Source organism: Eschrichtius robustus, chromosome 13 (genome assembly GCF_028021215.1).
Source record: "Eschrichtius robustus isolate mEscRob2 chromosome 13, mEscRob2.pri, whole genome shotgun sequence".
In the NCBI taxonomy this organism is placed as follows: domain Eukaryota; kingdom Metazoa; phylum Chordata; class Mammalia; order Artiodactyla; family Eschrichtiidae; genus Eschrichtius; species Eschrichtius robustus.
The window spans coordinates 41,766,710-41,794,275 of NC_090836.1; the positions used below are offsets into that span (position 1 = coordinate 41,766,710).

The 27,566-nt window shown below is 39.9% G+C and overlaps 2 protein-coding genes across 2 annotated transcripts in view; both read left to right on the forward strand.

Annotated features, from left to right (window-relative positions):
* Positions 1-123: 123 nt before the first annotated feature.
* The window catches only part of SPATS2 (spermatogenesis associated serine rich 2), a 145,428-nt gene continuing 117,985 nt past the window's right edge, over positions 124-27,566 (forward strand). Inside the window, exon 1 of the mRNA XM_068561040.1 lies at positions 124-405. The gene's annotated coding sequence lies outside the window, so the exon portion shown is untranslated. The remainder of the gene's footprint in view (positions 406-27,566) is intronic.
* On the forward strand, positions 20,402-20,830 carry LOC137775335 (cytochrome c-like). The gene has a single exon (XM_068561119.1). The coding sequence runs from the start codon at positions 20,413-20,415 to the stop codon at positions 20,728-20,730; it is 318 nt and encodes a 105-aa protein (XP_068417220.1). The 5' UTR covers positions 20,402-20,412; the 3' UTR covers positions 20,731-20,830.

A 27,566-nucleotide genomic window follows, 5' to 3' on the forward strand; every position in this document is an offset into this window, starting at 1 on the left:
CCGTCGGCTGCAACGGCCTCGAGCTCGGCGCGCCGCGTTCGCGCCGGCGCGAGCACGCGCCCTGTGCGCTGGCTGGCTGACGCGCACGCGCCCGAGTGGGCTGCGGGGCGGGGCGAAGAGCTCGAGCCCCGGCTAGGTCGGTGTGGATCGGCTGGCCCTCTGGGCCTCAGCCGAGGCTGCGATTCCCAGCCCGCCGCCCGGCAGAGGAGGGAAGAGAGGAAAGGGGCGGTTGGGGCGGGGCGGCGTCCGGCTCCGGGAGAGCTGGGGGAGGAGCGCGGCGGCTCCGGCGGCGGCTCTAGAAGAGGAGGAGGAGGCGGCGGAGGAGCTCCTTTCCTCTTCTCAGACCCGGGAGCGTCCTGGACGCAGAGCCGGAACTGGGGGACGCGGCGACTGCGGGGGCCTGGGGTAGGTGAGGCTGAGGGTGCTGGGTGGAGGGGTTGGTGGGGAATGAAGCGGGGCACAGAGGTGCAGAGAGCGGGCTTGAGGGAAGGCACAGGGGGAGGGGGCAGTTGGTGGGGGTTGGGGTACCGAGAGGAGGGGGACGTGAACCCTTTGGGACCTGGAGTGCCGAGATGGTGAAAGGTTTCTGTGGTCAGTGGGGCGGGCCGAAGCACACGGGTCCGAGTTGGGGGGTTTCCGGAGGCATAGGCCAGGGAAACAATGGAGCGAGGGGGGACTCTGATGTGAGCGTGTGTGGGGTACTGGATTTTAAGAACCAACGAGAGATCGAAAGGAATGAAAGAATGGATCATTTGGTATGAGAAGTACAATGAACTGGGAATTCAACGGGGATGCGTAAGGTCATCTGCGTGGGTGTCCGACGTACTTGGATTTGGGGGCAAAGTGGGATTTAAAAATAAGAGCTAGGGGGGCATTCTTGGAATGGGGGGGCGGGAAACGGAACGGAAAATAAAGCAAAGTGGGGCAGAGACATAAAACAGATGTGGTTTGGGCTTGAATTAAAGCAGAAGGATAAATCCAGTTAGAGAGTATAAGGTGGACTGGAGTGGCATTTTTCTCCTAATTCATCCAGGATGACTGGGTTCTTTTAGAAGGTGGATCTTTCTCTGGCATGTCCCTCTGCCAAAGACTACAAGCCGCTCTTTTAATAATTGGTTATCATTTATAGTTCATTTCATTGATAAAGCATGCTTGTAATATTTATTTTCCCTCTATGTAATTTACCTGCGGTTAATGAAGCAGGAGAGGACAAGTCACTAAAAATAGACATCTTGCTTTGAGTTCGGTCATTGATAATGCAGAGTTTAGCGTGTTTGGTCATTGATAATGCAGAGGTTAGAGTGTCTGGAGGAGAACCGAGAGTTTGTTTTCATTTAGACCAAAAGGTGATGAACAGCCTTGATAAAATCTAAGTTATCTGTACTTTGTTAGAATTACAGTTTCTCACTGAGAAATGATCATGTACCATCTGCTACTGGTTTTATGCTTGTGGGAGAGAGTTTGGGTTCTTCCTCAAGAAATTCTTGATGCTGATTTCAAATTATCAGGCTGCCTTGTACCTTCCAGTTTGAATTAAGGTGATTTGAAAATATTGTGGGAAAGTATATTTGGGGTTATGATCTTTGCATTTCCTTGATACTTGGATTTCCAGACCAAATTTTGAATGGTACTAGATACAAGATTGCTGATTTTGAAGTTGAATAGTTTGAATAGTCCACATTAAGCTTTTTATTTTGGGGAGCATTAAAGTTTTGCTGACTCATCTAAGATTTCTGCGAATTTTTCGGTTTACATTTCTCAGCTAGGTCTCGGATAGTGGCATTATACTATTTTATAAAAGTCCAAAAATAATGATCTAAACGTCACTTTTCTTCTATGTTATAAAAACTGAACAAAGCAAGAAGTGAGTGCAGTTTCCTCATCAGTGATAATGAGGCTCTTTATTGACCTCTTACGGTAGGCTAGGCAAGGTGCTAAGATTGTTTTGTGTGTATTATCTCATTTAATTTAATCCTCACAATCATTTCCTATTTTATAAATTAAGAGATTAAATAACTTACTAAGGTCACAAAACTAGTAGTAAATAAAGCTGAATTCAGACCCAGCTCTGTTTGATGCCTTCTTTAAATCTTTTCTGTTGTTCTACCTGCTTTCTCCTCCTGATCTTGGTTGAAGTACAAGCATGAATTGGTTGAAACCTGGGTCTGATATAGTGATTTAGACAAAGATTGGGTTGATGGGCTACATCTGTAGAGTTTATGGAAGGTTTATTGCCCCTGTGATTTAACAAATCTTCGGGGGCCCAGATAGTAGGCAAAAACATCTTCTTGTTAAGGGTTTGTCCTGTGAGCACACGTAATTTTCTGTTCAGTCTGGTGTACTGCTGAAGTACTGTGCATACGTGGCACTCTTCCTTGTAGAAGTCAAGACAGCCAGTTGTGGAGCCAAAACCAATTAACTCTGGAAAACAGTCGAAAACTGCTGAGTGCTCAAGTGCCCTCCTAGCACCTGTTGAGTCCACAGTTGGTACTGGCATTATCTCTAAATATAGACAGGATCCTCTTAGAAACCAGGAGTAAAACAACTAGAACCGAGAGAAACAGCTGGGGCCTGAGGGAGGAGCCAGAGCTTAATGGCCAAAACATCAGCATAGCCTGTGGAGGCTGATCCAGGAGCAGCAAAAGCTACAGATACTAGTGAATTGCAGGAGGGGAGGGAATTTTTTTGTTGTTGAGCATTTAGATATTCTAGGGACTGAACTCACTGTGTTTTATATGTATTACTTTATTAGATCTTCAAACAATCCTTATAAGGTAGTTGTAAGCATTTTTCTCATATTTCAGATGAGGCTTAGAAAGGTTAAGTAACTTCATAATGGTGGTGAAAGAAGTTTGTATTTTTATTATTATTATTATTATTATTATTGTATTGCTGCTTGCAGTTTCCATTGTAGAGCCACCATATTAAAACTGGGAACTTAAAGTCACTCTTTAGGATCCATTGTGCTTCTTTGTTAGAAGTAAAACTGATTATTTCAGTCTTGCTGCTTACATTGGAGACTGGAAGGTAAAGCTTATATTTTTCTGATTTAATTGTTGGGAAGGGGAGCCCATTCATTATTTAGCAAACGACCTCCTACAGAATATAATTCACCTTCTAATATATCTTCCCATTTATATATACCAATATATGATATTGATATATATATCTGTAGCAACATGAAAATGGCATGTCCATCCCTCCTATTCTGAGGTCTTGACATTCAGGTAAGTCATCTAGGCTCTGGAGGATGACAGTGAAGCATGCTTGTTGCAGACTCTTACCACTTTTCTTGATATGTTTTTGCCACAAAGGTTTGACCGTCATTCTTGCTTGGTTACTTAAAAAAAAGTTGTGGTAACATATACATAACATAAAATTTACCATTTAAACCATTTTTTAAGTCTACACTTCAGTGGCATTAAGTACATTCATATTGCTGTGTAACCATCACCACCGTCCAACTCCAGAACATTTTTATATTCCCAAACTGAAACTCCCATTAAACAATAACTTCCCATTCCTCTTTTCCCCCAGCCCCTGGCAACCACTATTCCACTTTCCATCTCTAGGAATACTATTATTCTAGGTACCTCACATAAGTGGAATCATATAGTATTTGTCCATTTGTCTCTGGCTTATTTCACTTAGCACAGTGTCTTCAAGGTTCATCAGTGTTTTAGCCTGTGTCAGAATTTCATTCCTTTTTAGGACTGAGTAATATTCCATTGTAAGCATATACCACATTTTGTTTATCCATTCATCTGTAAATGGACACAGGTTGTTTCCACCTTTTGGCTATTGTGAATAATGCTGCTGTGAACATTGGTGTACAAATATCTGTTTGATATCTGTTCATATGGTAATCCTATGTTTAATTTTTTGTGGAAGTTTGGTGACTTTTAAACGGTGGTTTTATTGTGTGTTCACCTGAAGGTAGTACTTGACCTTATTATGTTCGAGGGCTGCTGTTTCCTCTACTGACTTTTTCTGTACAGTTTGCAGGACACTTGCACTGGAAATGATTTAAAAGGAAATGATTTATCCAGTGTTCATGGCTCTCTCTTAGCTTCTGTCTAATTATATTTATGTGTCAAGACATCTGGCAAGCACATGAAAATACATTTCAACTTAGCAATAAAAGTACTTTTGAAAATCGTGTAGACGGTTCAGTTGATGAAGAAAGTGGGAGTTTCTGTTCTAAAGTATGAAATGTATCCAACGTGGAAGGAACCATTTGTTATATACAGATCTTTCCAGTCATACCTATAAATGTGGATGATCATTTTAAGAATGTTATTTGTATGTATATTTGAAAAATGTGTCAATAGTGTAGAGCACCTTCAGTTCACTTTGCTGCCTTTGATTGAAATTTAGGGTGCTTTTTTCATTTTAAAATGTTTTACATGTATGAGCTGTTGGTTATTGCTTACCTTCTATATCCCTTCTTTATTCATTGAAAAAAGTTTGAGTGCCTACTATTACTTTAAATATTTCAAGAAGGTAGCTGTATTACAGGAAGTACTGTTTGAGTCCATTTTTTCTCCCTCCCTGTATATATTTGAGAGAGAGAGAGTTGTCACAGTACCAGATATAATAGATTGAAATATCTGCAGGCTGACAGTGAACTGTCTCTTAGGATGGGTCTAACCTCCAATTTCATTTTTTCCAATTGTCGCAGGAGGTTAATTACGCCTGCATCTTGCTTCTTGAGTTACTGGGTTACAAAGGGACTTCAGGCTCACATGCCATTTTCTGGGAGCCTCATAGGAGTCTTAGTGAGCTCACACTTACCTTGGAGGTAGTCTGTTCGTTCTGAAATATTTCCAAAAGATTTAAAGTTTATATACACTTTAGGTTGCTGATATTAAGGATTGGCCAGAAGCCAGCATTTACTCTCTATGTTCAAATCCACCGTAGCGGCTGGTTGTGGTGGGTTCCTGAAATATACATCCATCTTCTACACAGATTCTGCAGCAGTGGCCCCAGACCCTTAAAACATTCTGTAGGGTCTGAGAACATAACCATCAGCTTAAAGGCAGCTTCTGCAGTCATTGTCCTATGACTAATTTGTAGTTAGGGTTACACAGGGATTCTTACTAGTTCAAACCTTGAATGACAACCTTGGGTTGTTGGTAAGGATTTTTATATTACTTAATTAACAAGATGACATGATTACTAGTTGTGGAGTGTGTGTGTGTGTGTGTCTGTGTTCATTTTTAGAGTTGGCTAAAGGGTGTTGGGACTGAGAAGTAGGTTTGTGATGAGGCCATTATATGATTGTAGATGGGTCATGTTAGATAAGTGAAGATATCTTTCGTACCTGAAGATGCTGCCAGTGATGTTACTTCCTGTTGACCTGTAGAACTGCAAAGACCTGTTTGTAAAACCTACAGTCTTTCCTCTCTTGAGTACATGTGATCTGTCCAGTAGTAAATGATCTGCTGCTGTTTTAAGGCTACCATCAGTAGTAGAGCAATACTTTTCTTTAAATTATCTGCTTAGTCTCTGATTACAACATGTCAGTGTGGTCAGCCCACTGCTGGCTCTTCCTGGCTATCTTCTACTGTTACATTGATTCAGAATGTACAGTAGTGTGTGGTGGAAGTGACTCTTCTGCTCACTTTGTTTGGTTATCCTCTTATATCTTTATAGTAAATTGCTGTCATAGCCTACCTGCATATGCTGCACAAGCGCTCAGGACAAGGATCTCATCATTAGAAGCTCCCTCACATTTGATGAGAACAGTGAAACTCGTTTATAACTATGATGGAATGACAGGAAATTAAGGTGTTGTAGGACCTGAATAGTAGGTGGTACAGAACCACCACAGACTAAGGCAGCCATTTAACTCAGATGCAAACTTGATGTTTTGTTACATCTTACTAGTCAGTACACACTAGGTTTCTTTTTTTTTTTTTTTAGTTTATTTATTTATTTATTTATTTATGACTGCGTTGGGTCTTAGTTTCTGTGCGAGGGCTTTCTCCAGTTGCAGCAAGCGGGGGCCACTCTTCATCGTGGTGCGCAGGCCTCTCACTATCAGGGCCTCTCTTTGTTGCGGATCACAGGCTCCAGACGCGCAGGCTCAGTAATTGTGGCTCACAGGACTAGTTGCTCCACGGCATGTGGGATCTTCCCAGACCAGGGCTCGAACCCGTGTCCCCTGCATTGGCAGGCAGATTCTCAACCACTGCGCCACCAGGGAAGCCCACCATTGCCTTTTAGTGGTTATAAAACACTTAGATCAGTGAGTGCATGTAGTACGCACTTAATAAATAATCGTTATAATTATTTTTGCTACATGTGACCTGAGTTGGAACGAAACGTTGCCTACCTTTTCCAAATAGGATTGGAGAGGCAACAAAACCTATCATTTGTTGTCAATAAGAGTTTGACTGTGTTAGTGTTGATAATTTGCTTTAAAAAAAAATTTATTTATTTTTGACTGTGTTGGGTCTTTGTTGCTGCGTGTGGGCTTTCTCTAGTTGTGGCGAGTGGGGGCTGCTCTTCATTGTGGTACGCAGGCTTCTCATTGTGGTGGCTTCTCTTGTTGCGGAGCGTGGGCTCTAGGCACGTGGGCTTCAGTAGTTGTGGAACACAGGCTCAGTAGTTGTGGCTCGCGGGCTCTAGAGCACAGGCTTAGTGTTGTGGCGCATGGGCTTAGTTGCTCCGCAGCATGTGGGATCTTCCTGGACCAGGGATCGAACCTGTGTCCCCTGCATTGGCAGGCGGATTCTTAACCTGTGTGCCACCAGGGAAGCCACATTATAAGCTTCTTGTTGGAAGTATATGAGTGTTTCTCTAGGTTGCTAGAAGTGAATTGCTGTGTAAAAGGGTATATTATTCTAAAAATTTTGGTGAATCTTGCCAAATTGCTTTTTTCAAAACCTTTTTATTTTGAAATAATTTTAGATTTACAGAAGAGTAAAGATAGTACAGAGAGTTCCCATATATCCTTTCCCTGGCTTCCCCTACTGTTAACATCTTCCATAACCATAGTGTATGTATGAAAACTGAGAAATTAACATTGGTACAATAGTATTAAACTATAGACTTCATTTGGATTTCCCCAGTTTTTCTATTTATGTCCTAAAAAGTTCTAGAGTCCAGTCCAGGATGCAGTTAGCCATCATTTCTCTAGTGTCCTCCAGTCTTTGACAGTTTCTCAGTTTTTCCTTATCTTTTTCACCATCTTGACACTTTTGAAGAGTACTGGTCAGGTATAGGTTTTTCTGATGTTTTCTTGTGATCAGACAGAGGTTATAGATTTTGGGGGAAGAATACCACAGAAGTGTTGTGCCCTTCTCATTGCATTGTATCAGGGGGTAGATGATATCAACATGTCAATACTGGCAGTGTTCACCTTGATTACTTGATTAAGGTGGTGTCTGCCAGGTTTCTTTTTTTTTTCGGACCTCCCTCTAATACCCTCCACCCCCAATCCCACCCATCTAGGTCATCACAGAGCAGCAAACTGAGCTCCCTGTGCTATACAGCAGGTTCCCACTAGTTATCTGTTTTACACATGTTAGTGTATATATGCCAATCCTAATCTCCCAATTCGTCTGCCGGGTTTCTTCACTGTAAAATTTCTGCTTTTCTGTTTCCATACTCTATTTGTTAAAGGTGAGTCACCAAGTCCAGCCCACACTCATGGGGAGAGAAATTAAGTTCCACTTTCCGGGACCTCCCTGGTGGTGCAGTGGTTAAGAATCCACCTGCCAATGTAGGGGACACGGGTTCGAGCCCTGGTCTGGGAAGGTCCCACATGCCGCGGAGCAACTAAGCCCATGTGCCAGAACTACTGAGCCTGTGCTCTAGAGCCCGTGCTCCGCAACAAGAGAAGGCACCGCAATGAGAAGCCCCCGCATCGCAACGAAGAGTGGCCCCCGCTCGCCGCAACGAAAACCCAACGCAGACATAAATAAAATGTAAATAAATAAATAAATTTATTAAAAGAAAAAAAAAGTTCCACCTTCTGGAGGGAGAAGTCTCAGAGAATTTGGACACAGGTTTAAACCTCCACAGTAAATATTTTAGGGCTATATTTTGAGGCTATGCAAATATACTGTTTCTCTTAAAAGTTCACCTGTTAATTTTAACATTCATCAGATCTTGCCTGCAGCAGTTATTACTGTGGTATCCTAATTGTTATTTTCTATTTCGCTCATTACTTCTACACTTACTAGTTAGAAATTTTTTGTAAAGAGACTTGTACTTTGTCCCCCATTTATTTATTTAATAATTTATTTACACATTATGGACTCATGGATATTTATTATTCTTTGGATTATAACACTGTTTACTTTGTTGCTCACTAAATTACTTTAAAAAAAAAAAGTACTGGGGCTTCCCTGGTGGCGCAGTGGTTGAGAATCTGCCTGCCAATGCAGGGAACACGGGTTCGAGCCCTGGTCTGGGAAGATCCCACATGCCACGGCGCAACTGGGCCCGTGAGCCACAGTTACTGAGCCTGCGCGTCTGGAGCCTGTGCTCCACAACAAGAGAGGCCGCGACAGTGAGAGGCCCGCGCACCGCGATGAAGAGTGGCCCCCGCTCGCCGCAACTAGAGAAAGCCCACGCACAGAAACGAAGACCCAACACAGCCATAAAAAAAAAAAAAAAGTACCAATTTGCAGTCCTACCAGTAGTTGTAGGTAACGAACTTATACACTTAAAACATTTGCTATTATCTGGTGAATTAGAAGTGTTTTGTTTTTCTTGATTAAACATGAGGTTGAGTGTGTTGTGTATGTTTATTGACTATATTTCTTTGTAAAATATCTTTTTATGTACTTTGCCCATTTTTTTTAAAAATAATTATTTATTTATTTATTTTTGGTTGTGTTGGGTCTTCGTTTCTGTGCGAGGGCTTTGTCCAGTTGCGGCAAGTGGGGGCCACTCTTCATCGTGGTGGGCGGGCCTCTCACTATTGCGGCCTCTCTTGTTGCGGAGCACAGGCTCCAGACGCGCAGGCTCAGTAGTTGTGGCTCACGGGCCCAGTTGCTCTGTGGCATGTGGGATCTTCCCAGAACAGGGCTCGAACCCGTGGTGCCCTGCATTGGCAGGCAGATTCTCAACCACTGCGCCACCAGGGAAGCCCACTTTGCTCATTTTTAAATTGGTTTTTTTGTTTTATAGAAGTTTTTTATAGTCTGGGTGTTAATCTTCTGTTAAATATGTTTTTTTCCCTTTAGGAATTTAGGAAGGAAATTTTTCCGTTTCTCATTTTTAAATTATAAGAGCAATATGCTTATTGTAAAACATGTATAAGGTGAAAAGTGAAAGTCTCCTCACCCTCTCTTCAGTCTCATTCCCCATACATAGCATAGTACTGTTCTTGCCCCACAGGCTAACAGTTTGGTATCTTTCCTTCCAGAACTTCTTCTGTATAGTTGCAGAAACATATATGTATGTGTTGTGTATATGTGCAAGTGTGTATGTATATATAAAAGCATACAGTTTTGATAAAAATCGGATCATAGAATATTAGTTCTTCAATTTTGCTTTTATCGTAGATTTAACAAATCATAGAATCCTAATATGTTGTAAATGTATGTTTCAGTGTCTTTCTCTCACTAGATTATAAAGTCCTTTGTATAGAGACTGTGATTCTTCCCCCATTAAGGTATTCTTTTTCTATGTAAATGGCACCACCATCCAACCATTTGCCCATGCCAGAAACAGTTCATTTCTTTAACAAAGTATCAATATTACTGAGTGCCTACTATTTTTCTGATCTGCAGGAGTGAACTAAGCATAAAAATCCTTGTCTGCACACAGTTATACTCTAGTAGGGGAAGGCAGATATTAAGCAAAGGAGTAAAATGTTTAGTATTTCAGTTGGTGATAACTGGTATTGAAAAAAAAAAAAACTCAAAACGAAAACAGGAAAGGAGACACAGACAATGTGTGAACATGTGACTGTGTGACTCTGTGTGTGTGTGTGTGTGTGTGTGTGTGTGTGTGAGAGAGAGAGAGAGAGAGAGAAAGACAGAGACTGAAAGGTGGTAAGGGAAAGCCTTGTTGAGAAAATAATATTTGAGCAAAGACTTGAAAGTCATCTTTGATCCCTTTCTCTTCCCCATACCTCACATCAGATCCATCTCCAATTCTTGTTGATTTCATCTTCAAAATGTATCTCAAACCCACCATCAAGTAGGTGGATGGCTTTGGCAGTAGGAGTTGGTGAAAGTTTTCTTCTGTTTTAATATTCTCAGTGAGTAAGGAATCAAAGTGCTCAGCTGAGAGTGAGGGTGGGGAGGAGGTGATGCCGGTTTGTGGAGAGTGGAGAAGGTGTGAACTTGATCGGGAGAGTGTAAGAGTGGCTGCAGCAGGGAAATACTGTATGATTGCCAGGTGGCATTAAGGGTCCCTCGAGGTTTGTGGACATGAATTTAAAGTGAGATTAGTCAACATGTTTTTTTCCTCCAGCCACATTCAGCTGCAGGGGTGTATGTTTGGAGTGGATTTAACCAGAGAAAGGTTTTACTCAGATCGTAGAACAAAACATGAGAGGGTCAAGGCAATGGAGAATATGTGTAAGAGAGTGATTGTGATAATACACTGTGGAATTTAAACCAGGTCAGGAGGGAAGGGAGGACATGAAGTTGCCAAGAGATGGTGAAAAGTTGGTATAATCAATTAATTGAATGTTGTGGTGGGATCAAAAGATGTTGGAATCTGAGTAGGTGAGAGATGGAGCATGGTTATGGAGGCATCATTGTAGGCTGTGTAGGTGAAGGACAAGATCATTGGAAGCAAGGAATTCAGAGAAGTGAGATAGGAATTCAAGGAGATGAGTGTTAGGAAGAGTATCTATGTGAAATTGAAGTCACTGAGAGTTAGGACAGGAACAGTGTTGTGGAGAGTCAAAGTGTAGGGTTTTCCAGAGAAAAAGAATCCATAGGGGGACTTCCCTGGTGGCGCAGTGGTTAAGAATCCACCTTCCAGGACAGGAATAAAGATGCAGATGTAGAGAATGGACTTGAGGACACGGGGAGAGGGAAGGGATAGCTGGGACGAAGTGAGAGAGTAGCATGGACATATGTACACTACTAAATGTAAAATAGATAGTGGGAAGCAACTGCATAGCACAGGGAGATCAGCTCGGGGCTTTGTGACCACCTAGAGGGGTGGGATAGGGAGGGTGGGAGGGAGACGCAAGAGGGAGTGGATATATATATATATACACATATAGCTGATTCACTTTGTTATACAGCAGAAACTAACACAACATTGTAAAGTAATTATACTCCAATAATGATGTTAAAAAAAAAAAACGAATCCGCCTGCCAATGCAGGGGACACAGGTTCGAACCCTGGTCCGGAAGATCCCACATGCCATGGGGCAACTCAGCCCATGCGTGACAACTACTGAGCCTGTGCTCTAGAGCCCATGAGCCACAACTACTGAGCCTGTGTGCCACAACTACTGAAGCCCGTGTGCCTAGAGCCTGTGCTCTGCAACAAGAGAAGCCACCGCAATGAGAAGCCCCGCGCGCAGCAACAAAGACCTGACACAGCCAAAAATAAATAAATAGATAAATAAATTTATTTAAAAAAAAAGAATCAATAAGATACATCTGTATCTGTATCTATATCTATCTGGAATAAGGTTTCTTATAAGAATTGGCTCATGCAATTATGGGGGCTGAGAATCTGGGGGCTGTAAGCTGGAGACTTAGGAAAGCCAGCAGTGTAACTTCCGGTCTGAGTCTGAAGGCCTGGGACCCAGGAACACTGATGGTTTAAGTCCAAGTCCAAAAGCGGAAGACCGACAGCTCAGCTCAAGCAGTCAGACAGAGAGAGAGAGAGAGAGAGATAGAGAATGAATTCTCCCTTCCTCTGCCTTTTTCTTTTTATTTTATTTGGTACCTCAGTGGATTGGATGATCACCTGCTTTACTCAGTCTGCTGATTCAAATGTTAGTCTCATTTGAAAACACCCCCTCAGATATATCCGGATATGATGTTTAGCCAGATATCTGGGCACCCTGTGCTCCAGTCAAGTCGACACATAAAATTAACCATCACAGCCTGGTAATGGGTAATAGAGTTTTCACATGATATTCAAAGTAGAGGTTTTTTAGGGAAGACAGAAGGAGACTAATTTGGAAGCATCAGTGAGGAGCAAGGAGGGCACTCCCCACCCCCAGGTCCAGTGTTATGAGGGGTATGGGAAAAATAACTTTCACTGCTTGAGGGCTGCAAGGGAAGTATGGCCTCAGAGGAGAATCAGGTTTCAATTAGAATAAGAAGTTGAAGGGTCCAGAGTAGAGGTTGGAAATGTTGGGCACAAGTGGAAGGGTTTCAAAATTTGGAGAGAGGTGTGTGACACATGGGGACAGAGCAGGGAGTGTGTAGGACTAACTGTGTGGGGATTAGAACATGGGAGATGAGAGGTCTGGAAGTCTGGGGCTTCTTTTGATGGACAATATAAAGATAAAGAACATGAAAAGATTAGGCCTGGTAGATAGCAGGCAGATAGATACTGAGGTGAGGGTGTGAGTGTTAGGAGGGAGGGAAGGGCGAGGAGTCCTGGATCCTGGGGAAGGGCGTTCTTTTAAAATTTTAATTAGTTTTTAAAATAAAAATTGTGTGTATTTAAGATGTACAACATGATATTTTGATATACAGGGTATATCACAGCGAAGTGATTACTATAGTCAAGCTAATTAACATATTTTATCACATAGCTAACATTTTTTTGTGTGATGGGAGTACCTGAAATCTACTCTCTTAACAAATGTCCAGTGTCCGATACAGTATTACTGTCATCACTATGCTGTACGTTAGATCTCTAGACTTACTCATCCTACATAATTACAGCTTTGTACCCTTTCACCATCTCCCCGTTTCCCGCACCTCCCTGCCCCTCATAACCACCATTCTACTCTCTGCTTCTAAGTATTTGACTTTTTGAAAAAGATTCCAGATATAGTGAGATCCTGCAGTTTTTTTCTTTCTGTGTCTGGCTTATTTCACTTAGTGTAATGTCCTCCAGGTTCATCCATGTTGTTGCAAATGGCAGGATCTCAGGAAGGTCATTTTTCTTCCAAGTACTTGGACCCTCTTAAATATCTATCCATGGTGGGGAGGACTGTTTCACTGCAGGAGTAATGGGTACTCTTTTGATGAATGCTGTTGGCTCTCTCTTGATGACTGCATATTAATGATTTTTGCTTTAAGTCTTATTGTCTAATATTAATATTAATTAATGAATAATACTAATATTTCTTTTGATTACTATTTGTATAGCATATCTTTTAATTTTCCTTTAAATTTTCTACCTTTCTGGCTCACTTTGCTTTAAATGTATCTTGGTAATCTGTGAATAGTTGGGTTAAAAAAAAATCAGTGTGACAACATTGTAAATCAACTCTACTCCAATAAAAAATTTTTTAAAATCATACAATAAAAAAAATCAGTCTGATAGTCTGTCTTTTGATAAGTTTAGTCTTTTCATATTTAATGTGATTCCTGATACTTTTAGACTTATTTCTGCCATTTTCGTTTATACCTTATTTTTTTTAAACCATGCTGCTTATTTGCTCTCATATATATATATTCTTTTTTTCTTTTACTGATTTTCAAGTTGAACATTTTATGTTTATGTATTTTTCTTTTTAGGAGTTAACCTTTACATTTTTAACATGCATACATATTGAACTCTAAAATTAGTATCTCTGCCTTCCTGAACAATACAGGAACCTTAGAATGCTTTAAATCCCATTCCTTCTCTCCACTCCAGTCTTGTTTTTTTTTTTTTTTGGTAAATTTATTTTATTTATTTTATTTTTGGCTGTGTTGGGTCTTTGTTGCTGCGTGTGGGCTTTCTCTAGTTGCAGTGAGCAGGGGCTACACTTCGTTGCAGTGCGCGGGCTTCTCATTGTGGTGGCTTCTCTTGTTGCGGGGCACGGACTCTAGGCACTTGGGCTTCAGTAGTTGTGGCACGCGGGCTCAGTAGTTGTGGCTCACTGGGTCTAGAGCAAGGCTCAGTAGTTGTGGCACACGGGCTTAGTTGCTCCGCGGCATGTGGGATCTTCCCGGACCAGGGCTCGAACCTGTGTCCCCTGCATTGGCAGGCGGATTCTTAACCACTGCGCCACCAGGGAAGCCCTGGATCTTTACAACTTTTGCTGATGTTATGTGTGTTGTACTATTTTATGGGTTTTTTTTTTTTTTTAATGGATGAGGGGACTATTTTATTTATTTATTTATTTTGAATTTTTGAGTTTTATTTTTTTATACAGCAGGTTCTTATTAGTTATCCATTTTATACATATTAGTGTATACACGTCAATCGCAATCTCCCAATTCATCACACCACCACCACCCCCCGCCACTTTCCCTATTTTATGTTCTAATTTGCATTCTCTCCATTGTTAGTGAGTTTGAGCATATTTTAATTTGTTTATTGTCATTTAATTTTTCTCTGTTGTAAGTTATTGTTCATTACTATGGCTTATTTTTCTATTGAGTTGTTTGGTTTTTTTTAATATCTATTTATTTTACTTATTTATTTTCCTTACTTTTTGTCTGCATCAGGTCTTAGTTGTGGCACATGGGGTCTTCGTTGAGGCATGCGGGTTCTTTCGTTACGGCGTGCTGTCTCTTCATTGAGGCGCCCGGGCTTCAATCTCTAGTTGTGGCATGTGGGTTTTCTCTCTCTAGTTGTGGTGCGAGGGCTCCAGGGCGCGTGGGCTCTGTAGTGGAGGCGCTCGAGATCAGTAGTTGTGACGTGCGGGCTTAGTTGCCTTGCAGCATGTGGGATTTTAGTTCCCTGGCCAAGGATCGAACCTGCGTCCCCTGCATTGGAAGGTGGATTCTTTACCACTGGACCACCAGGGAAGTCCCAGTTTTGTTTTAAAGTGAGTTGTAGGTATTAGTAATACATTTGGATACTAATCCTTTGTCAGTATGCATTGCAATTATTCTCCTAATCTGTGGCTCTTCCTGCCTTGTTTTTTTTAATAAAACAACTTCATTGAGGTGTAATTGATGTAGAATAAACTACATGTGTTTAAAGTGGACAGTTTGATAAGTTTTGACATATACCTGTGAAACTGTCCATTACCCCCCAAAAGTTTCCTTGTTTCCTTTGTCATGCCCTTTCTCCTCTACTTCCCTCTCCCCTCCCCCAGGCAATCATTAATCTGCTTTCTGTCACTAGATTGGTTTGCATTTTCTGTTTTATATAAATGGAATCATACTGCATATACTAATTTTTTGTGTATGGGGGTCTGGCTTCTTTCACTCAGCTTAATTATTTTGAGGTTAACCCATGTTTGTGGATAGTGTGTATCTATTACAATTTTTTTTTTTATGCATTCAGTAACCAGCTGATGGACTTTTGGATTGTTAGCAGTTTTTAACCACTACAAATAAAAACTGCTGGTGAACATTTGTGTGCATGTCTTTGTATGGACATTTATTTTCTCTTGGATAAATACCTAGGAGTAGAATGGCTGGGTCGAATACTTTAACTCCTTTAATTTTTTAAGAAATTGTCAAAGTGCTTTCCAAAGTAGTTTTGTCATTTTTACACCCCTATCAGTCTATGAGAGTTCCAGTTGCTTCACATTTTTGCCAGTACTTGATGCGGTCAGTCTTTTTAATTTTTAAAAACTTTAGTCCTTCTAATAGTTGCATAGTGGTACCTGATTGTTTTAATATGCATTTCCCTAATGACTAAGGAAGCTGAAGAGCTTTTCGTGTGCGTCTTTGGTGAAGTGTTTTAAAATCATATACCCATTTAAAAAATTGAGTTGTTCATTTGCTAATTGTTGTTTTGAGAGTTCTTTATTCTGGATACAAGTCCTTCATTAGATATATGATTTGCAAACATTTTCTATCACTCTGTGCATTATCTTTTCTCTTAACAATGTCTTTTCAAAGAACAAAAGTTTTGTGCTTTTGGTGTCATGTCTAAGAAATCTTTGTCCAACCCAAGGTTAAAAAGTTTTTCACTTCTGATTTCTTCTAGAAAACTTAATAGTTTTAGGTTTTACATTTAGATCTGCAATCCATTTTGAATTAATTTTTTTATATAATACCAAACTATGGATGAAAGTTCACTTTTTGCATATGGATATCCAATTTTTCAGTACCGTTTGTTGGAAGACTGAATTGCCTTTTATCTTTGTCAAAAATCAATTGTCTGTATATGTATGGGAATGTTTCTGGACCCTCTGTTCTGTTCCACTGATCTTTGTGCAAGTACCACATGGTCTTTGATTACTATAGCTTTATAATACATCTTGAAATTAGGTAGTGTTCACCCTCCAACTTCTTTTTCAAAGTTGTTTTGGCCATTCTAGGACCTCTGCATCTTCATATAGATTTTAGAACTAGTTTGTCAGTTTCTACAAAAATGTCTGCTGGGATCTTGGTTGAAATTGCTTTAGCTCTATTAAATCAACCTGGAGAGAATTGACATTCTAACAATATCAAGTCTTCCAGCCCAATAACAAATATATGTGTGTATATATATCCATTTATTTAGGTCTTTAATTTCTCTCCACAATGCTGTGTAGTTTTCACTGTACAGATCTTTCACATCTTTTGTCAGATTTATTCTTTTTTTTTTTTTTATATAGATTTATTTATTTTTATTTATTTATTTTTGACTGTGTTGGGTCTTCGTTTCTGTGCGAGGGCTTTCTCTAGTTGCGGCGAGCGGGGGCCACTCTTCATCGCGGTGCGCGGGCCTCTCACTATCGCGGCCTCTCTTGTTGGCGGAGCACAGGCTCCAGATGCGCAGGCTCAGTAGTTGTGGCTCACGGGCCCAGTTGCCCTGCGGCATGTGGGATCTTCCCAGACCAGGGCTCGAACCCGTGTCCCCTGCATTGGCAGGCGGATTCTTAACTGCTGCGCCACCAGGGAAGCCCTATTCTTTTTTTTTAATTGTTGAGTCTTTTAAAAAAATTTTTGTTGGAGTATAGTTGATTTACAGTGTTGTGTCAGGTGTACAGCAAAGTGAATCAGTTATATATATACATATATCCACTCTTTTTTAGATTCTTTCTCATATAGGTCATTGCAGAGGATTGAGTAGAGTTTCCTGTGCTATAAAGTAGGTCCTTATTAGTTATCTATTTTATGTATAGTAGTGTGTATATGTCAACTCCATCTCCCAATTTATCCTCCTCCCCTTTCCCCCCTGGTACCCATAAGTTTTCTACATCTGTGACTCTATTTCTGTTTTGTAAATAAGTTCATTTGTACCATTTTTTTTAAGATTCTGCATATAAGTGATATCATATGATATTTGTTTTTCTCTGTCTGACTTACTTCACTCAGTATGACAATCTTTAGGTTCATCCATGTTGCTGCAAATGGCATTATTTCGTTCTTTTTTATGGCTGAGTAATATTCCATTGTATATATGTACCATATCTTCTTTATCCACTCCTCTGTCAATGGACATGGTTGCTTCCATGTCTTGGCTATTGTAAATAGTGCTGCAATGACAGATTTATTCTTAAGGGTATTTTTTTTATACTATTGTGTTTTGTTTTTTGGGGTTTTTTAAATTTTTTTTGGCTGCACCATGAAGCTTGTGGGATCTTAGTTCCCCAACCAGGGATCAAACCCAGGCCCACAGCAGTGGAAGCATGGGGTCCTAATCACTGGACCGCCAGGGAATTTCCTGTACTGTTGTGTTTTTAGTTTCAGTTTCTGATTGTTTATTGCTAGTTTATAGAAATACAATTGATTTTTGTGTACTGATTTTGTGTTCTGCAACCTTCCTAAATTCACTTAATCTAGTATGGTTTTTTTGTAGATTTCATCAGACTTTTTCATACAAGTAATTATGTCATCTATGAGTAAAGACAGTTTTACTTCTTTCTTTTCAGTCTGGATGCCTTTTAATTCTTTTTCTTGCCTGATTGTGCTGGTTAGAACCTCTAGTACAGTAGTAAAGAGAAGTAGTAAGAATAGATATTCTTGTCTTGTTCCTGATCTTAGGGGGAACCCTATCTTATTTTTAAACCTTCTTTTAAAATGTCTTTTTCAGGTTGTTATATTATTTCTTATTCTTGGGGTGCAGTCTCTGATGGCTGCATCAGCTGATTTCCTTGTGGGAGGTTTGTTTCTCTGTGTTTGTTTGTTTTTTCTTTTTCTTTTTTTTTTTTTTCTTTAAACACTGAACTTGGGAATTCCCTGGTGATCCAGTGGTTGGGGCTCCATGCTTTCACTGCTGGGGGCCCAGGTTTGATCCCTGGTTGGGGAACTAGGATCCCACAGGCCACATGGAGCAGCCAAAAAACAAAAAACCCCACAAAAACCAAAAAAACTGAACTTAAGTCCTGTGTGTCTCAGATTGTGGAAGCATCTCTACTGTACAGTTTTTCATTTGCTTCTGTTGTGGTCCTATTTCATTCTTTAGTTCTGAACCTTATTTATGATGAAGTGTCAGATTGAGGTCCTTGTACCATACGTGTAGTGTGAATTTACACTTCACATCTGTGAATGATGCAGGCCTGGGACCCATTTTCCTCCAGGTAACCTTTTCCATCTCTAGGCACAGGTGCAGTGCTTGCTGTTCTCTCAGTGAGCTGAGTGTTTGTATTTCCTTTTTCATGGATGGAGTAGTCCTTTGTGTTTCTTGAATTTATACCCAGTTCAACTTGTGGGCTTGGCACAGGGACTATGGCCTAGATTCCTTTGCAGTTCGTAGGCATTAAGACATCTGTCTGGTATAGATATTCCTGTGTATCATTTGGCTTCAGCTCTGGACTACTGTAATAGCCTTGTTTTTTTTGGCTGTGCCGCGCAACACGTGGGATCTTGTTCCCTGACCAGGGATTGAACCTGCGCCCCCTGCGTTGAAAGTGCAGTGTCTTAACCACTGGGCGGCCAGTGAAGTCCCCTGTAATAGCCTTTTAAATGGGCCCCCCAGATTCCACTCTTATACCCCTAATAATCCATTCCCAACACAGTGATCATTTATTTGATTTAAATTTTAGTGCCTTTGTTGTCACCTTCCTTGGGTACCATTCCTACTCTCTGGTTACTCTGGCTTTTTATTTTCCCTAATGCCCTGGTCTCCCACTCATGTCAGGGCCTTGTACAAAGGCTCTTCCCTCTGCCTGGAATGCTCTTCACCACCACAACTCTTTTCCTTGCCATTGCCTCTTCATCTTTGGTTCTTATCTCAGATATCACTCTTGATTTCAGAAGTCTTTCCTGACCCCTCAGATTGGTTCAGGTTTTCCTGTCCTTGTGTATCTCATAGCTTTATTTTAATGGCATTTATCACAGTTTCTCTCAGATATAAACTGTCTGAGGGTAAGGACTTTGTCTTGCTCATCACTGTATTTCTAGCACTGACAAGAGTGCTTATACAGGTAGATACACAAAAAATATTGTTAAATGGATGAATATATTCACTGAGTAATTTCCTCCATTAGACTGTAAGCTTCGAGAGGGTAGGACATTTTATTTTGTTCACTAGAGTATTTCCCAGTGCCTATAGAATCTGCGATATTATAGGCGCTCAATAAACATTTGGTGACTGACGAATTGAATGAATGAATGAATGAGTGAAAAAAGTAGTTTTAAATAAGGATGGAGGCCAGAGTAGGGTCATTTAATAAAGAATTTTATTTGCAATGCTGAGAAGCTTAAATTTTAGACTCCTTGGGGAATTTTAAGCAGGAGAGTGACATGTGCAGGCTTACATTCAATCTAGAAGGATCCCTTCAGCAATTATGTGGAGGATAGTTGGAACATTATAAAGCTATTGCTGTAATATAGGAAAGAGATCAAGCCCTGATATAAGGTAGCTGGAATAGAGAAGACAAATTCAAGGAAATTTAGAAATACTGTATGTTAGATTAAGATAATGACTGGATTAAGGTAGGGGAAGAAGGGGAAGAATCTAGCATCACTTCCTGAGTTTCTTATTTGGGAGACCACCTAGAGTAGGCACTCTAAGAAGAAGGGCAGGTTTGGGAGTGGATGAATTTAATTGAGACATGTTAATTTTTTTTTAACCTGGGAAATCTGGATAATTTTATTGATTTTTGGTAGTTTTAGCTGGATTATGGATATTCTTTTTTTTCCCCCTCACACATACTTAATCCTTTATATGTAAATGTACAAAACCTACCACCCCTTGTTTTTTAAGAAGCTGATTTGAGTTAAGCAGTTCTTTTACTAGGGACATGTTCCATTTGAGTTTCCTATGGGATATCCAGGTGGAGATGTACATAGGTAATATGGAGCTCAGTTGAGAAGGTCTGTTTCTGTACTGTTCCTTATAATTTCAGTTAAAACAACCTGATGGGCACCAACACCCATACATAGGCGCGGACCGGCGTGTCCTTGGGGTTAGAGAGCGGGACGTTCAGCTTGCGAGAGGGAACCTCATAGTCGTGTACGGAGAAAGAACTATTTAAAAATGGGTGATGTTGAGAAGGGCAAGAAGATTTTTGTTCAGAAGTGTGCCCATTGCCATACTGTGGAAAAGGGAGGCAAGCACAAGACTGGGCCAAATCTCCATGGTCTGTTTGGGCGAAAGACAGGTCAGCCTGTCGGATTCTCTTACAGTGATGCCAACAAGAGCAAAGGCATCACCGGGGGAGAGGAGACGCTGATGGAGTGTTTGGAGAATCCCAAGAAGTACATCCCTGGAACAAAAATGATCTTCGCTGGCATTAAGAAGAAGGGAGAAAGGGCAGACTTGATAGCTTATCTCAAAAAAGCTACTAATGCGTAATCGTTGGCCACTGCCTTATTTATTATGAAACAAATGTCTCATGACTTTTTATGTGTACCATATTTAAATTGATCTCATACACTAGAATTCAGATCATGAATGGCTGGTGTAATATTTCTGTCCTGATTTAAATAACATTGGCTTGTGGCTAAATGAATATGGTCAGCTTTTTGAATTTTGATAGTAATTCCGGTTCAACAAGTACTATCACTGTTTTCCCTTTCTAAAGAGATGATTAAACTTGAGTAAGGAAATGTTAAACTTTTCAGGGATATGGTGAATGCCTTCTCAAACCCTATAGGAGATTGGTTTTATATTTAGATTTCTATAATTGATTATATTAATATATTTAAATATTGAGAAGCTCCCTTCACTGTCTCATAGAACAGCAAGAGTCACCTGTGTTTCAAGCTGTGTTCATTTGCCTGTTAAAGCAAGGGCTGAAGATACAATGACAATGTCCACTTTATCTTTTTGGTCTTAACTATACCAATTTAATTAAAATTCTCTATCTAAAAAAACAAAACAAAACAAAACCAACCTGATGATTTTGACTTTTTCTTTTTTTTTGTTTGTTTTTTTATACTGCAGGTTCTTATTAGGCATCAATTTTATACACATCGCTGTATACATGTCAATCCCAATCGCCCAATTCAGCACACCACCATCCCCACCTCACCGCAGTTTTCCCCCCTTGGTGTCCATATGTCCATTCTCTACATCTGTGTCTCAACTTCTGCCCTGCAAACTGGCTCATCTGTACCATTTTTCTAGGTTCCACATACATGCATTAATATACTATATTTGTTTTTCTCTTTCTGACTTACTTCACTCTGTATGACAGTCTCTAGATCCATCCACGTCTCAACAAATGACTCAATTTCGTTCCTTTTTATGGCTGAGTAATATTCCATTGTATATATGTACCACATCTTCTTTATCCATTCGTCTGTTGATGGGCATTTAGGTTGCTTCCATGACCTGGCTATTGTAAATAGTGCTGCAATGAACATTCGGGTGCATGTGTCTTTTTGAATTACGGTTTTCTCTGGGTATATGCCCAGTAGTGGGATTGCTGGGTCATATGGTAATTCCATTTTTAGTTTTTTAAGGAACCTCCATATTATTCTCCATAGTGGCTGTATCAATTTACATTCCCACCAACAGTGCAAGAGGGTTCCCTTTTCTCCACACCCTCTCCAGCATTTGTTGTTTGTAGATTTTCTGATGATGCCCATTCTAACAGGAGTGAGGTGATACCTCATTGTAGTTTTGATTTGCATTTCTCTAATAATTAGTGATGTTGAGCATCTTTTCATGTGCTTCGTGGCCGTCTGTATGTCTTCTTTGGAGAAATGTCTATTTAGGTCTTCTGCCCATTTTTGGATTGGGGTGTTTGTTTCTTTGATATTGAGCTAAATGAGCTGTTTATATATTTTGGAGATTAATCCTTTGTCCGTTGATTCATTTGCAAATATTTTCTCCCATTCTGAGGGTTGTCTTTTCATCTTGTTTATGGTTTCCTTTGCTGTGCAAAAGCTTTTAAGTTTCATTAGGTCCCATTTGTTTATTTTTGCTTTTATTTCCATTACTCTAGGAGGTGGATCAAAAAAGATCTTGCTGTGATTTATGTCAAAGAGTGTTCTTCCTATGTTTTCCTCTAAGAGTTTTATAGTGTCCAGTCTTATATTTAGGTCTCTAATCCATTTTGAGTTTATTTTTGTGTATGGTGTTAGGGAGTATTCTAATTTCATTCTTTTACATGTAGCTGTCCAGTTTTCCCAGCACCACTTATTGAAGAGACTGTCTTTTCTCCATTGTATATCTTTGCCTCCTTTGTCATAGATTAGTTGACCATAGGTGCATGGGTTAATCTCTGGGCTTTCTACCTTGTTCCATTGATCTATGTTTCTGTTTTTGTGCCAGTACCATATTGTCTTGATTACTGTAGCTTTGTAGTATAGTCTGAAGTCAGGGAGTCTGATTCCTCCAGCTCCATTTTTTTGCCTCAAGACTGCTTGGGCTATTCGGGGTCTTTTGTGTCTCCATACAAATTTTAAGATGATTTGTTCTAGCTCCGTAAAAAATGCCATTGGTAATTTGATAGGGATTGCATTGAATCTGTAGATTGCTTTGGGTAGTATAGTCATTTTCACAATGTTGATTCTTCCAATCCAAGAACATGGTATATCTCTCCATCTGTTGGTATCATCTTTAATTTCTTTCATCAGTGTCTTATAGTTTTCTGCATACAGGTCTTTTGTCTCCCTAGGTAGGTTTATTCCTAGGTATTTTATTCTTTTTGTTGCAATGGTAAATGGGAGTGTTTCCATAATTTCTATTTCAGATTTTTCATCATTAGTGTATAGGAATGCAAGAGATTTCTGTGCATTAATTTTGTATCCTGCAACTTTACCATATTCATTAATTAGCTCTAGCAGTTTTCTGGTGGCAGTTTTAGGATTCTCTATGTATAGTATCATGTCATCCGCAAACAGTGACAGTTTTACTTCTTCTTTTCCAATTTGTATTCCTTTTATTTCTTTTTCTTCTCTGATTGCCGTGGCTAGGACTTCCAGAACTATGTTGAATAATAGTGGTGAGAGTGGACATCCTTGTCTCGTTCCTGATCTTAGAGGAAATGCTTTCAGTTTTTCACCATTGAGAATGATGTTTGCTGTGGGTTTGTCATATATGGCCTTTATTATGTTGAGGTAGGTTCCCTCTATGCCCACTTTCTGGAGAGTTTTTATCATAAATGGGTGTTGAATTTTGTCAAAAGCTTTTTCTGCATCTATTGAGATGATCATATGGTTTTTATTCTTCAATTTGTTAATATGGTGTATCACATTGATTGATTTGCGTATATTGAAGAATCCTTGCATCCCTGGGATAAATCCCACTTGATCGTGGTGTATGATCCTTTTAATGTGTTGTTGGATTCCGTTTGCTAGTATTTTGTTGAGGATTTTTACATCTATATTCATCAGTGATATTGGTCTGTAATTTTCTTTTTTTGTAGTGTCTTTGTCTGGTTTTGGTATCAGGGTGATGGTGGCCTCATAGAATGAGTTTGGGAGTGTTCCTTCCTCTGCAATTTTTTGGAAGAGTTTGAGAAGGATGGGTGTTAGCTCTTCTCTAAATGTTTGATAGAATTCACCTGTGAAGCCATCTGGTCCTGGATTTTTGTTTGTTGGAAGATTTTTAATCACAGTTTCAATTTCATTACTTGTGATTGGTCTGTTCATATTTTCTATTTCTTCCTGATTCAGTCTTGGAAGGTTATACCTTTCTAAGAATTTGTCCATTTCTTCCAGGTTGTCCATTTTCTTGGCATAAAGTTGCTTGTAGTAGTCTCTTAGGATGCTTTGTATTTCTGCGGTGTCTGTTGTAACTTCTCCTTTTTCATTTCTGATTTTATTGATTTGAGTCCTCTCCCTCTTTTTCTTGATGAGTGTGGCTAATGGCTTATCAATTTTGTTTATCTTCTCAAAGAACCAACTTTTAGTTTTATTGATCTTTGCTATTGTTTTCTTTGTTTCTATTTCATTTATTTCTGCTCTGATCTTTATGATTTCTTTCCTTCTGCTAACTTTGGGTTTTGTTTGTTCTTCTTTCTCTAGTTTCTTTAGGTATAAGGTTAGATTGTTTACTTGAGATTTTTCTTGTTTCTTTAGGTAGGCTTGTATAGCTATAAACTTCCCTCTTAGAACCGCTTTTGCTGCATCCCATAGGTTTTGGGTCGTCGTGTTTTCATTGTCATTTGTCTCTAGGTATTTTTTTATTTCCTCTTTGATTTCTTCAGTGATCTCTTGGTTATTTAGTAACGTATTGTTTAGCCTCCATGTGTTTGTCTTTTTTATGTTTTTTTCCCTGTAATTCATTTCTAATCTCATAGCGTTGTGGTCAGAAAAGATGCTTGATATGATTTCAATTTTCTTAAATTTACTGAGGCTTGATTTGTGACCCAAGATGTGATCTATCCTGGAGAATGTTCCGTGCGCACTTGAGAAGAACGTGTAATCTGCTGTTTTTGGATGGAATGTCCTATATATATCAATTAAATCTATCTGGTCTATTGTGTCATTTAAAGCTTCTGTTTCCTTATTTATTTTCATTTTGGATGATCTGTCCATTGGTGTAAGTGAAGTGTTAAAGTCCCCCACTATTATTGTGTTACTGTCGATTTCCTGTTTTATAGCTGTTAGCAGTTGCCTTATGTATTGAGGTGCTCCTATGTTGGGTGCATATATATTTATAATTGTTATATCGTCTTCTTGGATTGATCCCTGGACCATTATGTAGTGTCCTTCCTTGTCTCTTGTAACATTCTTTATTTTAAAGTCTATTTTATCTGATATGAGTATAGCTACTCCAGCTTTCTTTTGATTTCCATTTGCATGGAGTATCTTTTTCCATCCCCTCACTTTCAGTCTGTATGTGTCCCTAGGTCTAAAGTGGGTCTCTTGTAGACAGCATATATATGGGTCTTGTTTTTGTATCCATTCAGCCAGTCTGTGTCTTTTGGTTGGGGCATTTAATCCATTCACGTTTAAGGTAATTATCGATATGTATGTTCCTATGACCATTTTCTTAATTGTTTTGGGTTTGTTTTTGTAGGTCCTTTTCTTCTCTTGTGTTTCCCACTTAGAGAAGTTCCTTTACCATTTGTTGTAGAGCTGGTTTGGTGGTGCTGAATTCTCTTAGCTTTTGCTTGTCTGTAAAGCTTTTGATTTCTCCATCAAATCTAAATGAGATCCTCGCCGGGTAGAGTAATCTTGGTTGTAGGTTCTTTCCTTTCATCACTTTAAGTATATCATGCCACTCCCTTCTGGCTTGCAGAGTTTCTGCTGAGAAATCAGCTGTTAACCTTATGGGAGTTCTCTTGTATGTTATTTGTCGTTTTTCCCTTGCTGCTTTCAATAATTTTTCTTTGTCTTTAATTTTTGCCACTTTGATTACTATGTGTCTCGGCATGTTTCTCCTTGGGTTTATTCTGTATGGGACTCTCTGCGCTTCCTGGACTTGGGTGGCTATTTCCTTTCCCATGTTAGGGAAGTTTTCGACTATAATCTCTTCAAATATTTTCTCTGGTCCTTTCTCTCTCTCTTCTCCTTCTGGGACCCCTATAATGCGAATGTTGTTGCGTTTAATGTTGTCCCAGAGGTCTCTTAGGCTGTCTTCATTTCTTTTCATTCTTTTTTCTTTAGTCTGTTCCGCAGCAGTGAATTCCACCATTCTGTCTTCCAAGTCATTTATCTGTTCTTCTGCCTCAGTTATTCTGCTATTGATTTCTTCTAGTGTAGTTTTCATTTCAGTTATTGTATTGGTCATCTCTGTTTGTTTGTTCTTTAATTCTTCTAGGTCTTTGTTAATCATTTCTTGCATCTTCTCAATCTTTGCCTCCATTCTTATTCCGAGGTCCTGGATCATCTTCACTATCATTATTCTGAATTCTTTTTCTGGAAGGTTGCCTATCTCCACTTCATTTAGTTGTTTTTCTGGGGTTTTTTCTTGTTCCTTCATCTGGTACATAGCCCTCTGCCTTTTCATCTTGTCTATCTTTCTGTAACTGTGGTTTTTGGTCCACAGGCTGCAGGATTGTAGTTTTTCTTGCTTCTGTTGTCTCTCTTTTTTTTTTAATAGTTTTTTTTTTTTTTTTTTTTTTTGGCCACAAGGCATGTGGGATCTTAGTTCCCTGACCAGGGATCAGGGATCAAACCTGTGTCCCTTGCAGTGGGGGCACAGAGTCCTAACCACTGGACTGCCAGAGAATTCCCTACTTTTTCTGTCTTAGGCAGTTTCAGCATGCTTTGTCTCCCATCCTTGCAAAGCTGTAGTAGATTTTTCTTCCCTTTGTTTTTGTCCTTCTTCTTTTTTGGCCCTTGACAGGTAAACTTAAGGGATTGCTGACATCTGACCCCTGCATTTTTCCCATGTCCACATACATTTTCCTCTCTCCTCTCTTTTTCTCAAAGATCATTTAATTTTTTTCCTTTTAGTTAGGTTTTAGGGTTTTTTTTTTCTTTTAAATTTATTTATTTATTTATTTTTGGCTGTGTTGGGTCTTCGTTGCTGCGCGCGGTCTTTCTCTAGTTGCGGCGAGCAGGGGCTACTCCTAGTTGCGGTGCGTGGGCTTCTCATTGCGGTGGCTTCTCTTGTTGAGGAGCATGGGCTCTAGGCGCACAGGCTTCAGTAGTTGTGGCACGTGGGCTCAGTAGTTGTGGCTTGCGGGCTCTAGAGCTCAGGCTCAGTAGTGGTGGCGCGGGCTTAGTTGCTCCACGGCATATGGCATCTTCCCGGGCCCGGACTCGAATCCGTGTCCCCTGCATTGGCAGGCGGATTCTTAACCACTGCACCACCACGGAAGCCCTAGGGTTCATTTTTATCAAAGTTACACGTATACATAGTTCGTAGAATTGAATAGTTCTGTAAAGTTTGTTAAAAAAAAAAAAAACCTTTTCCCCTTTTTTTTAGTTAATACTTTTAGAGCTTTTTTTTAGTTAATACTTTTTGGTATTTATCTCCATTTCTCTAAATAATATGCTTATATTGCTATTTTGGTACCATCAGTTGTAAGATACACCATTATTTTATGTACTACTAAAAAAGAGAAGTAGGCCCAAGATGGGTAATGTGTAAGAGGCCCTGCTTAAAGCTGGGAAACTACATGAGAACGTAAATGGGAAGAAGCCCACCACACAGAAAGGGACAGCAAGGCAGCTCTCATGTCTCAACCCTGGCGTTGTGTAGGAGGGGTAAAAACTTTCTTTGGAATTTGAACTAGTTTTCAGTTTGAATTCACACTACCTATGTTGTACCAAAAACTCAAGCAG

What these genes read in the sequence shown, in the direction of transcription:
- LOC137775335 (XM_068561119.1), top strand. Translation starts at nt 20,413, where the DNA reads ATGGGTGATGTTGAGAAGGGCAAGAAGATTTTTGTTCAGAAGTGTGCC.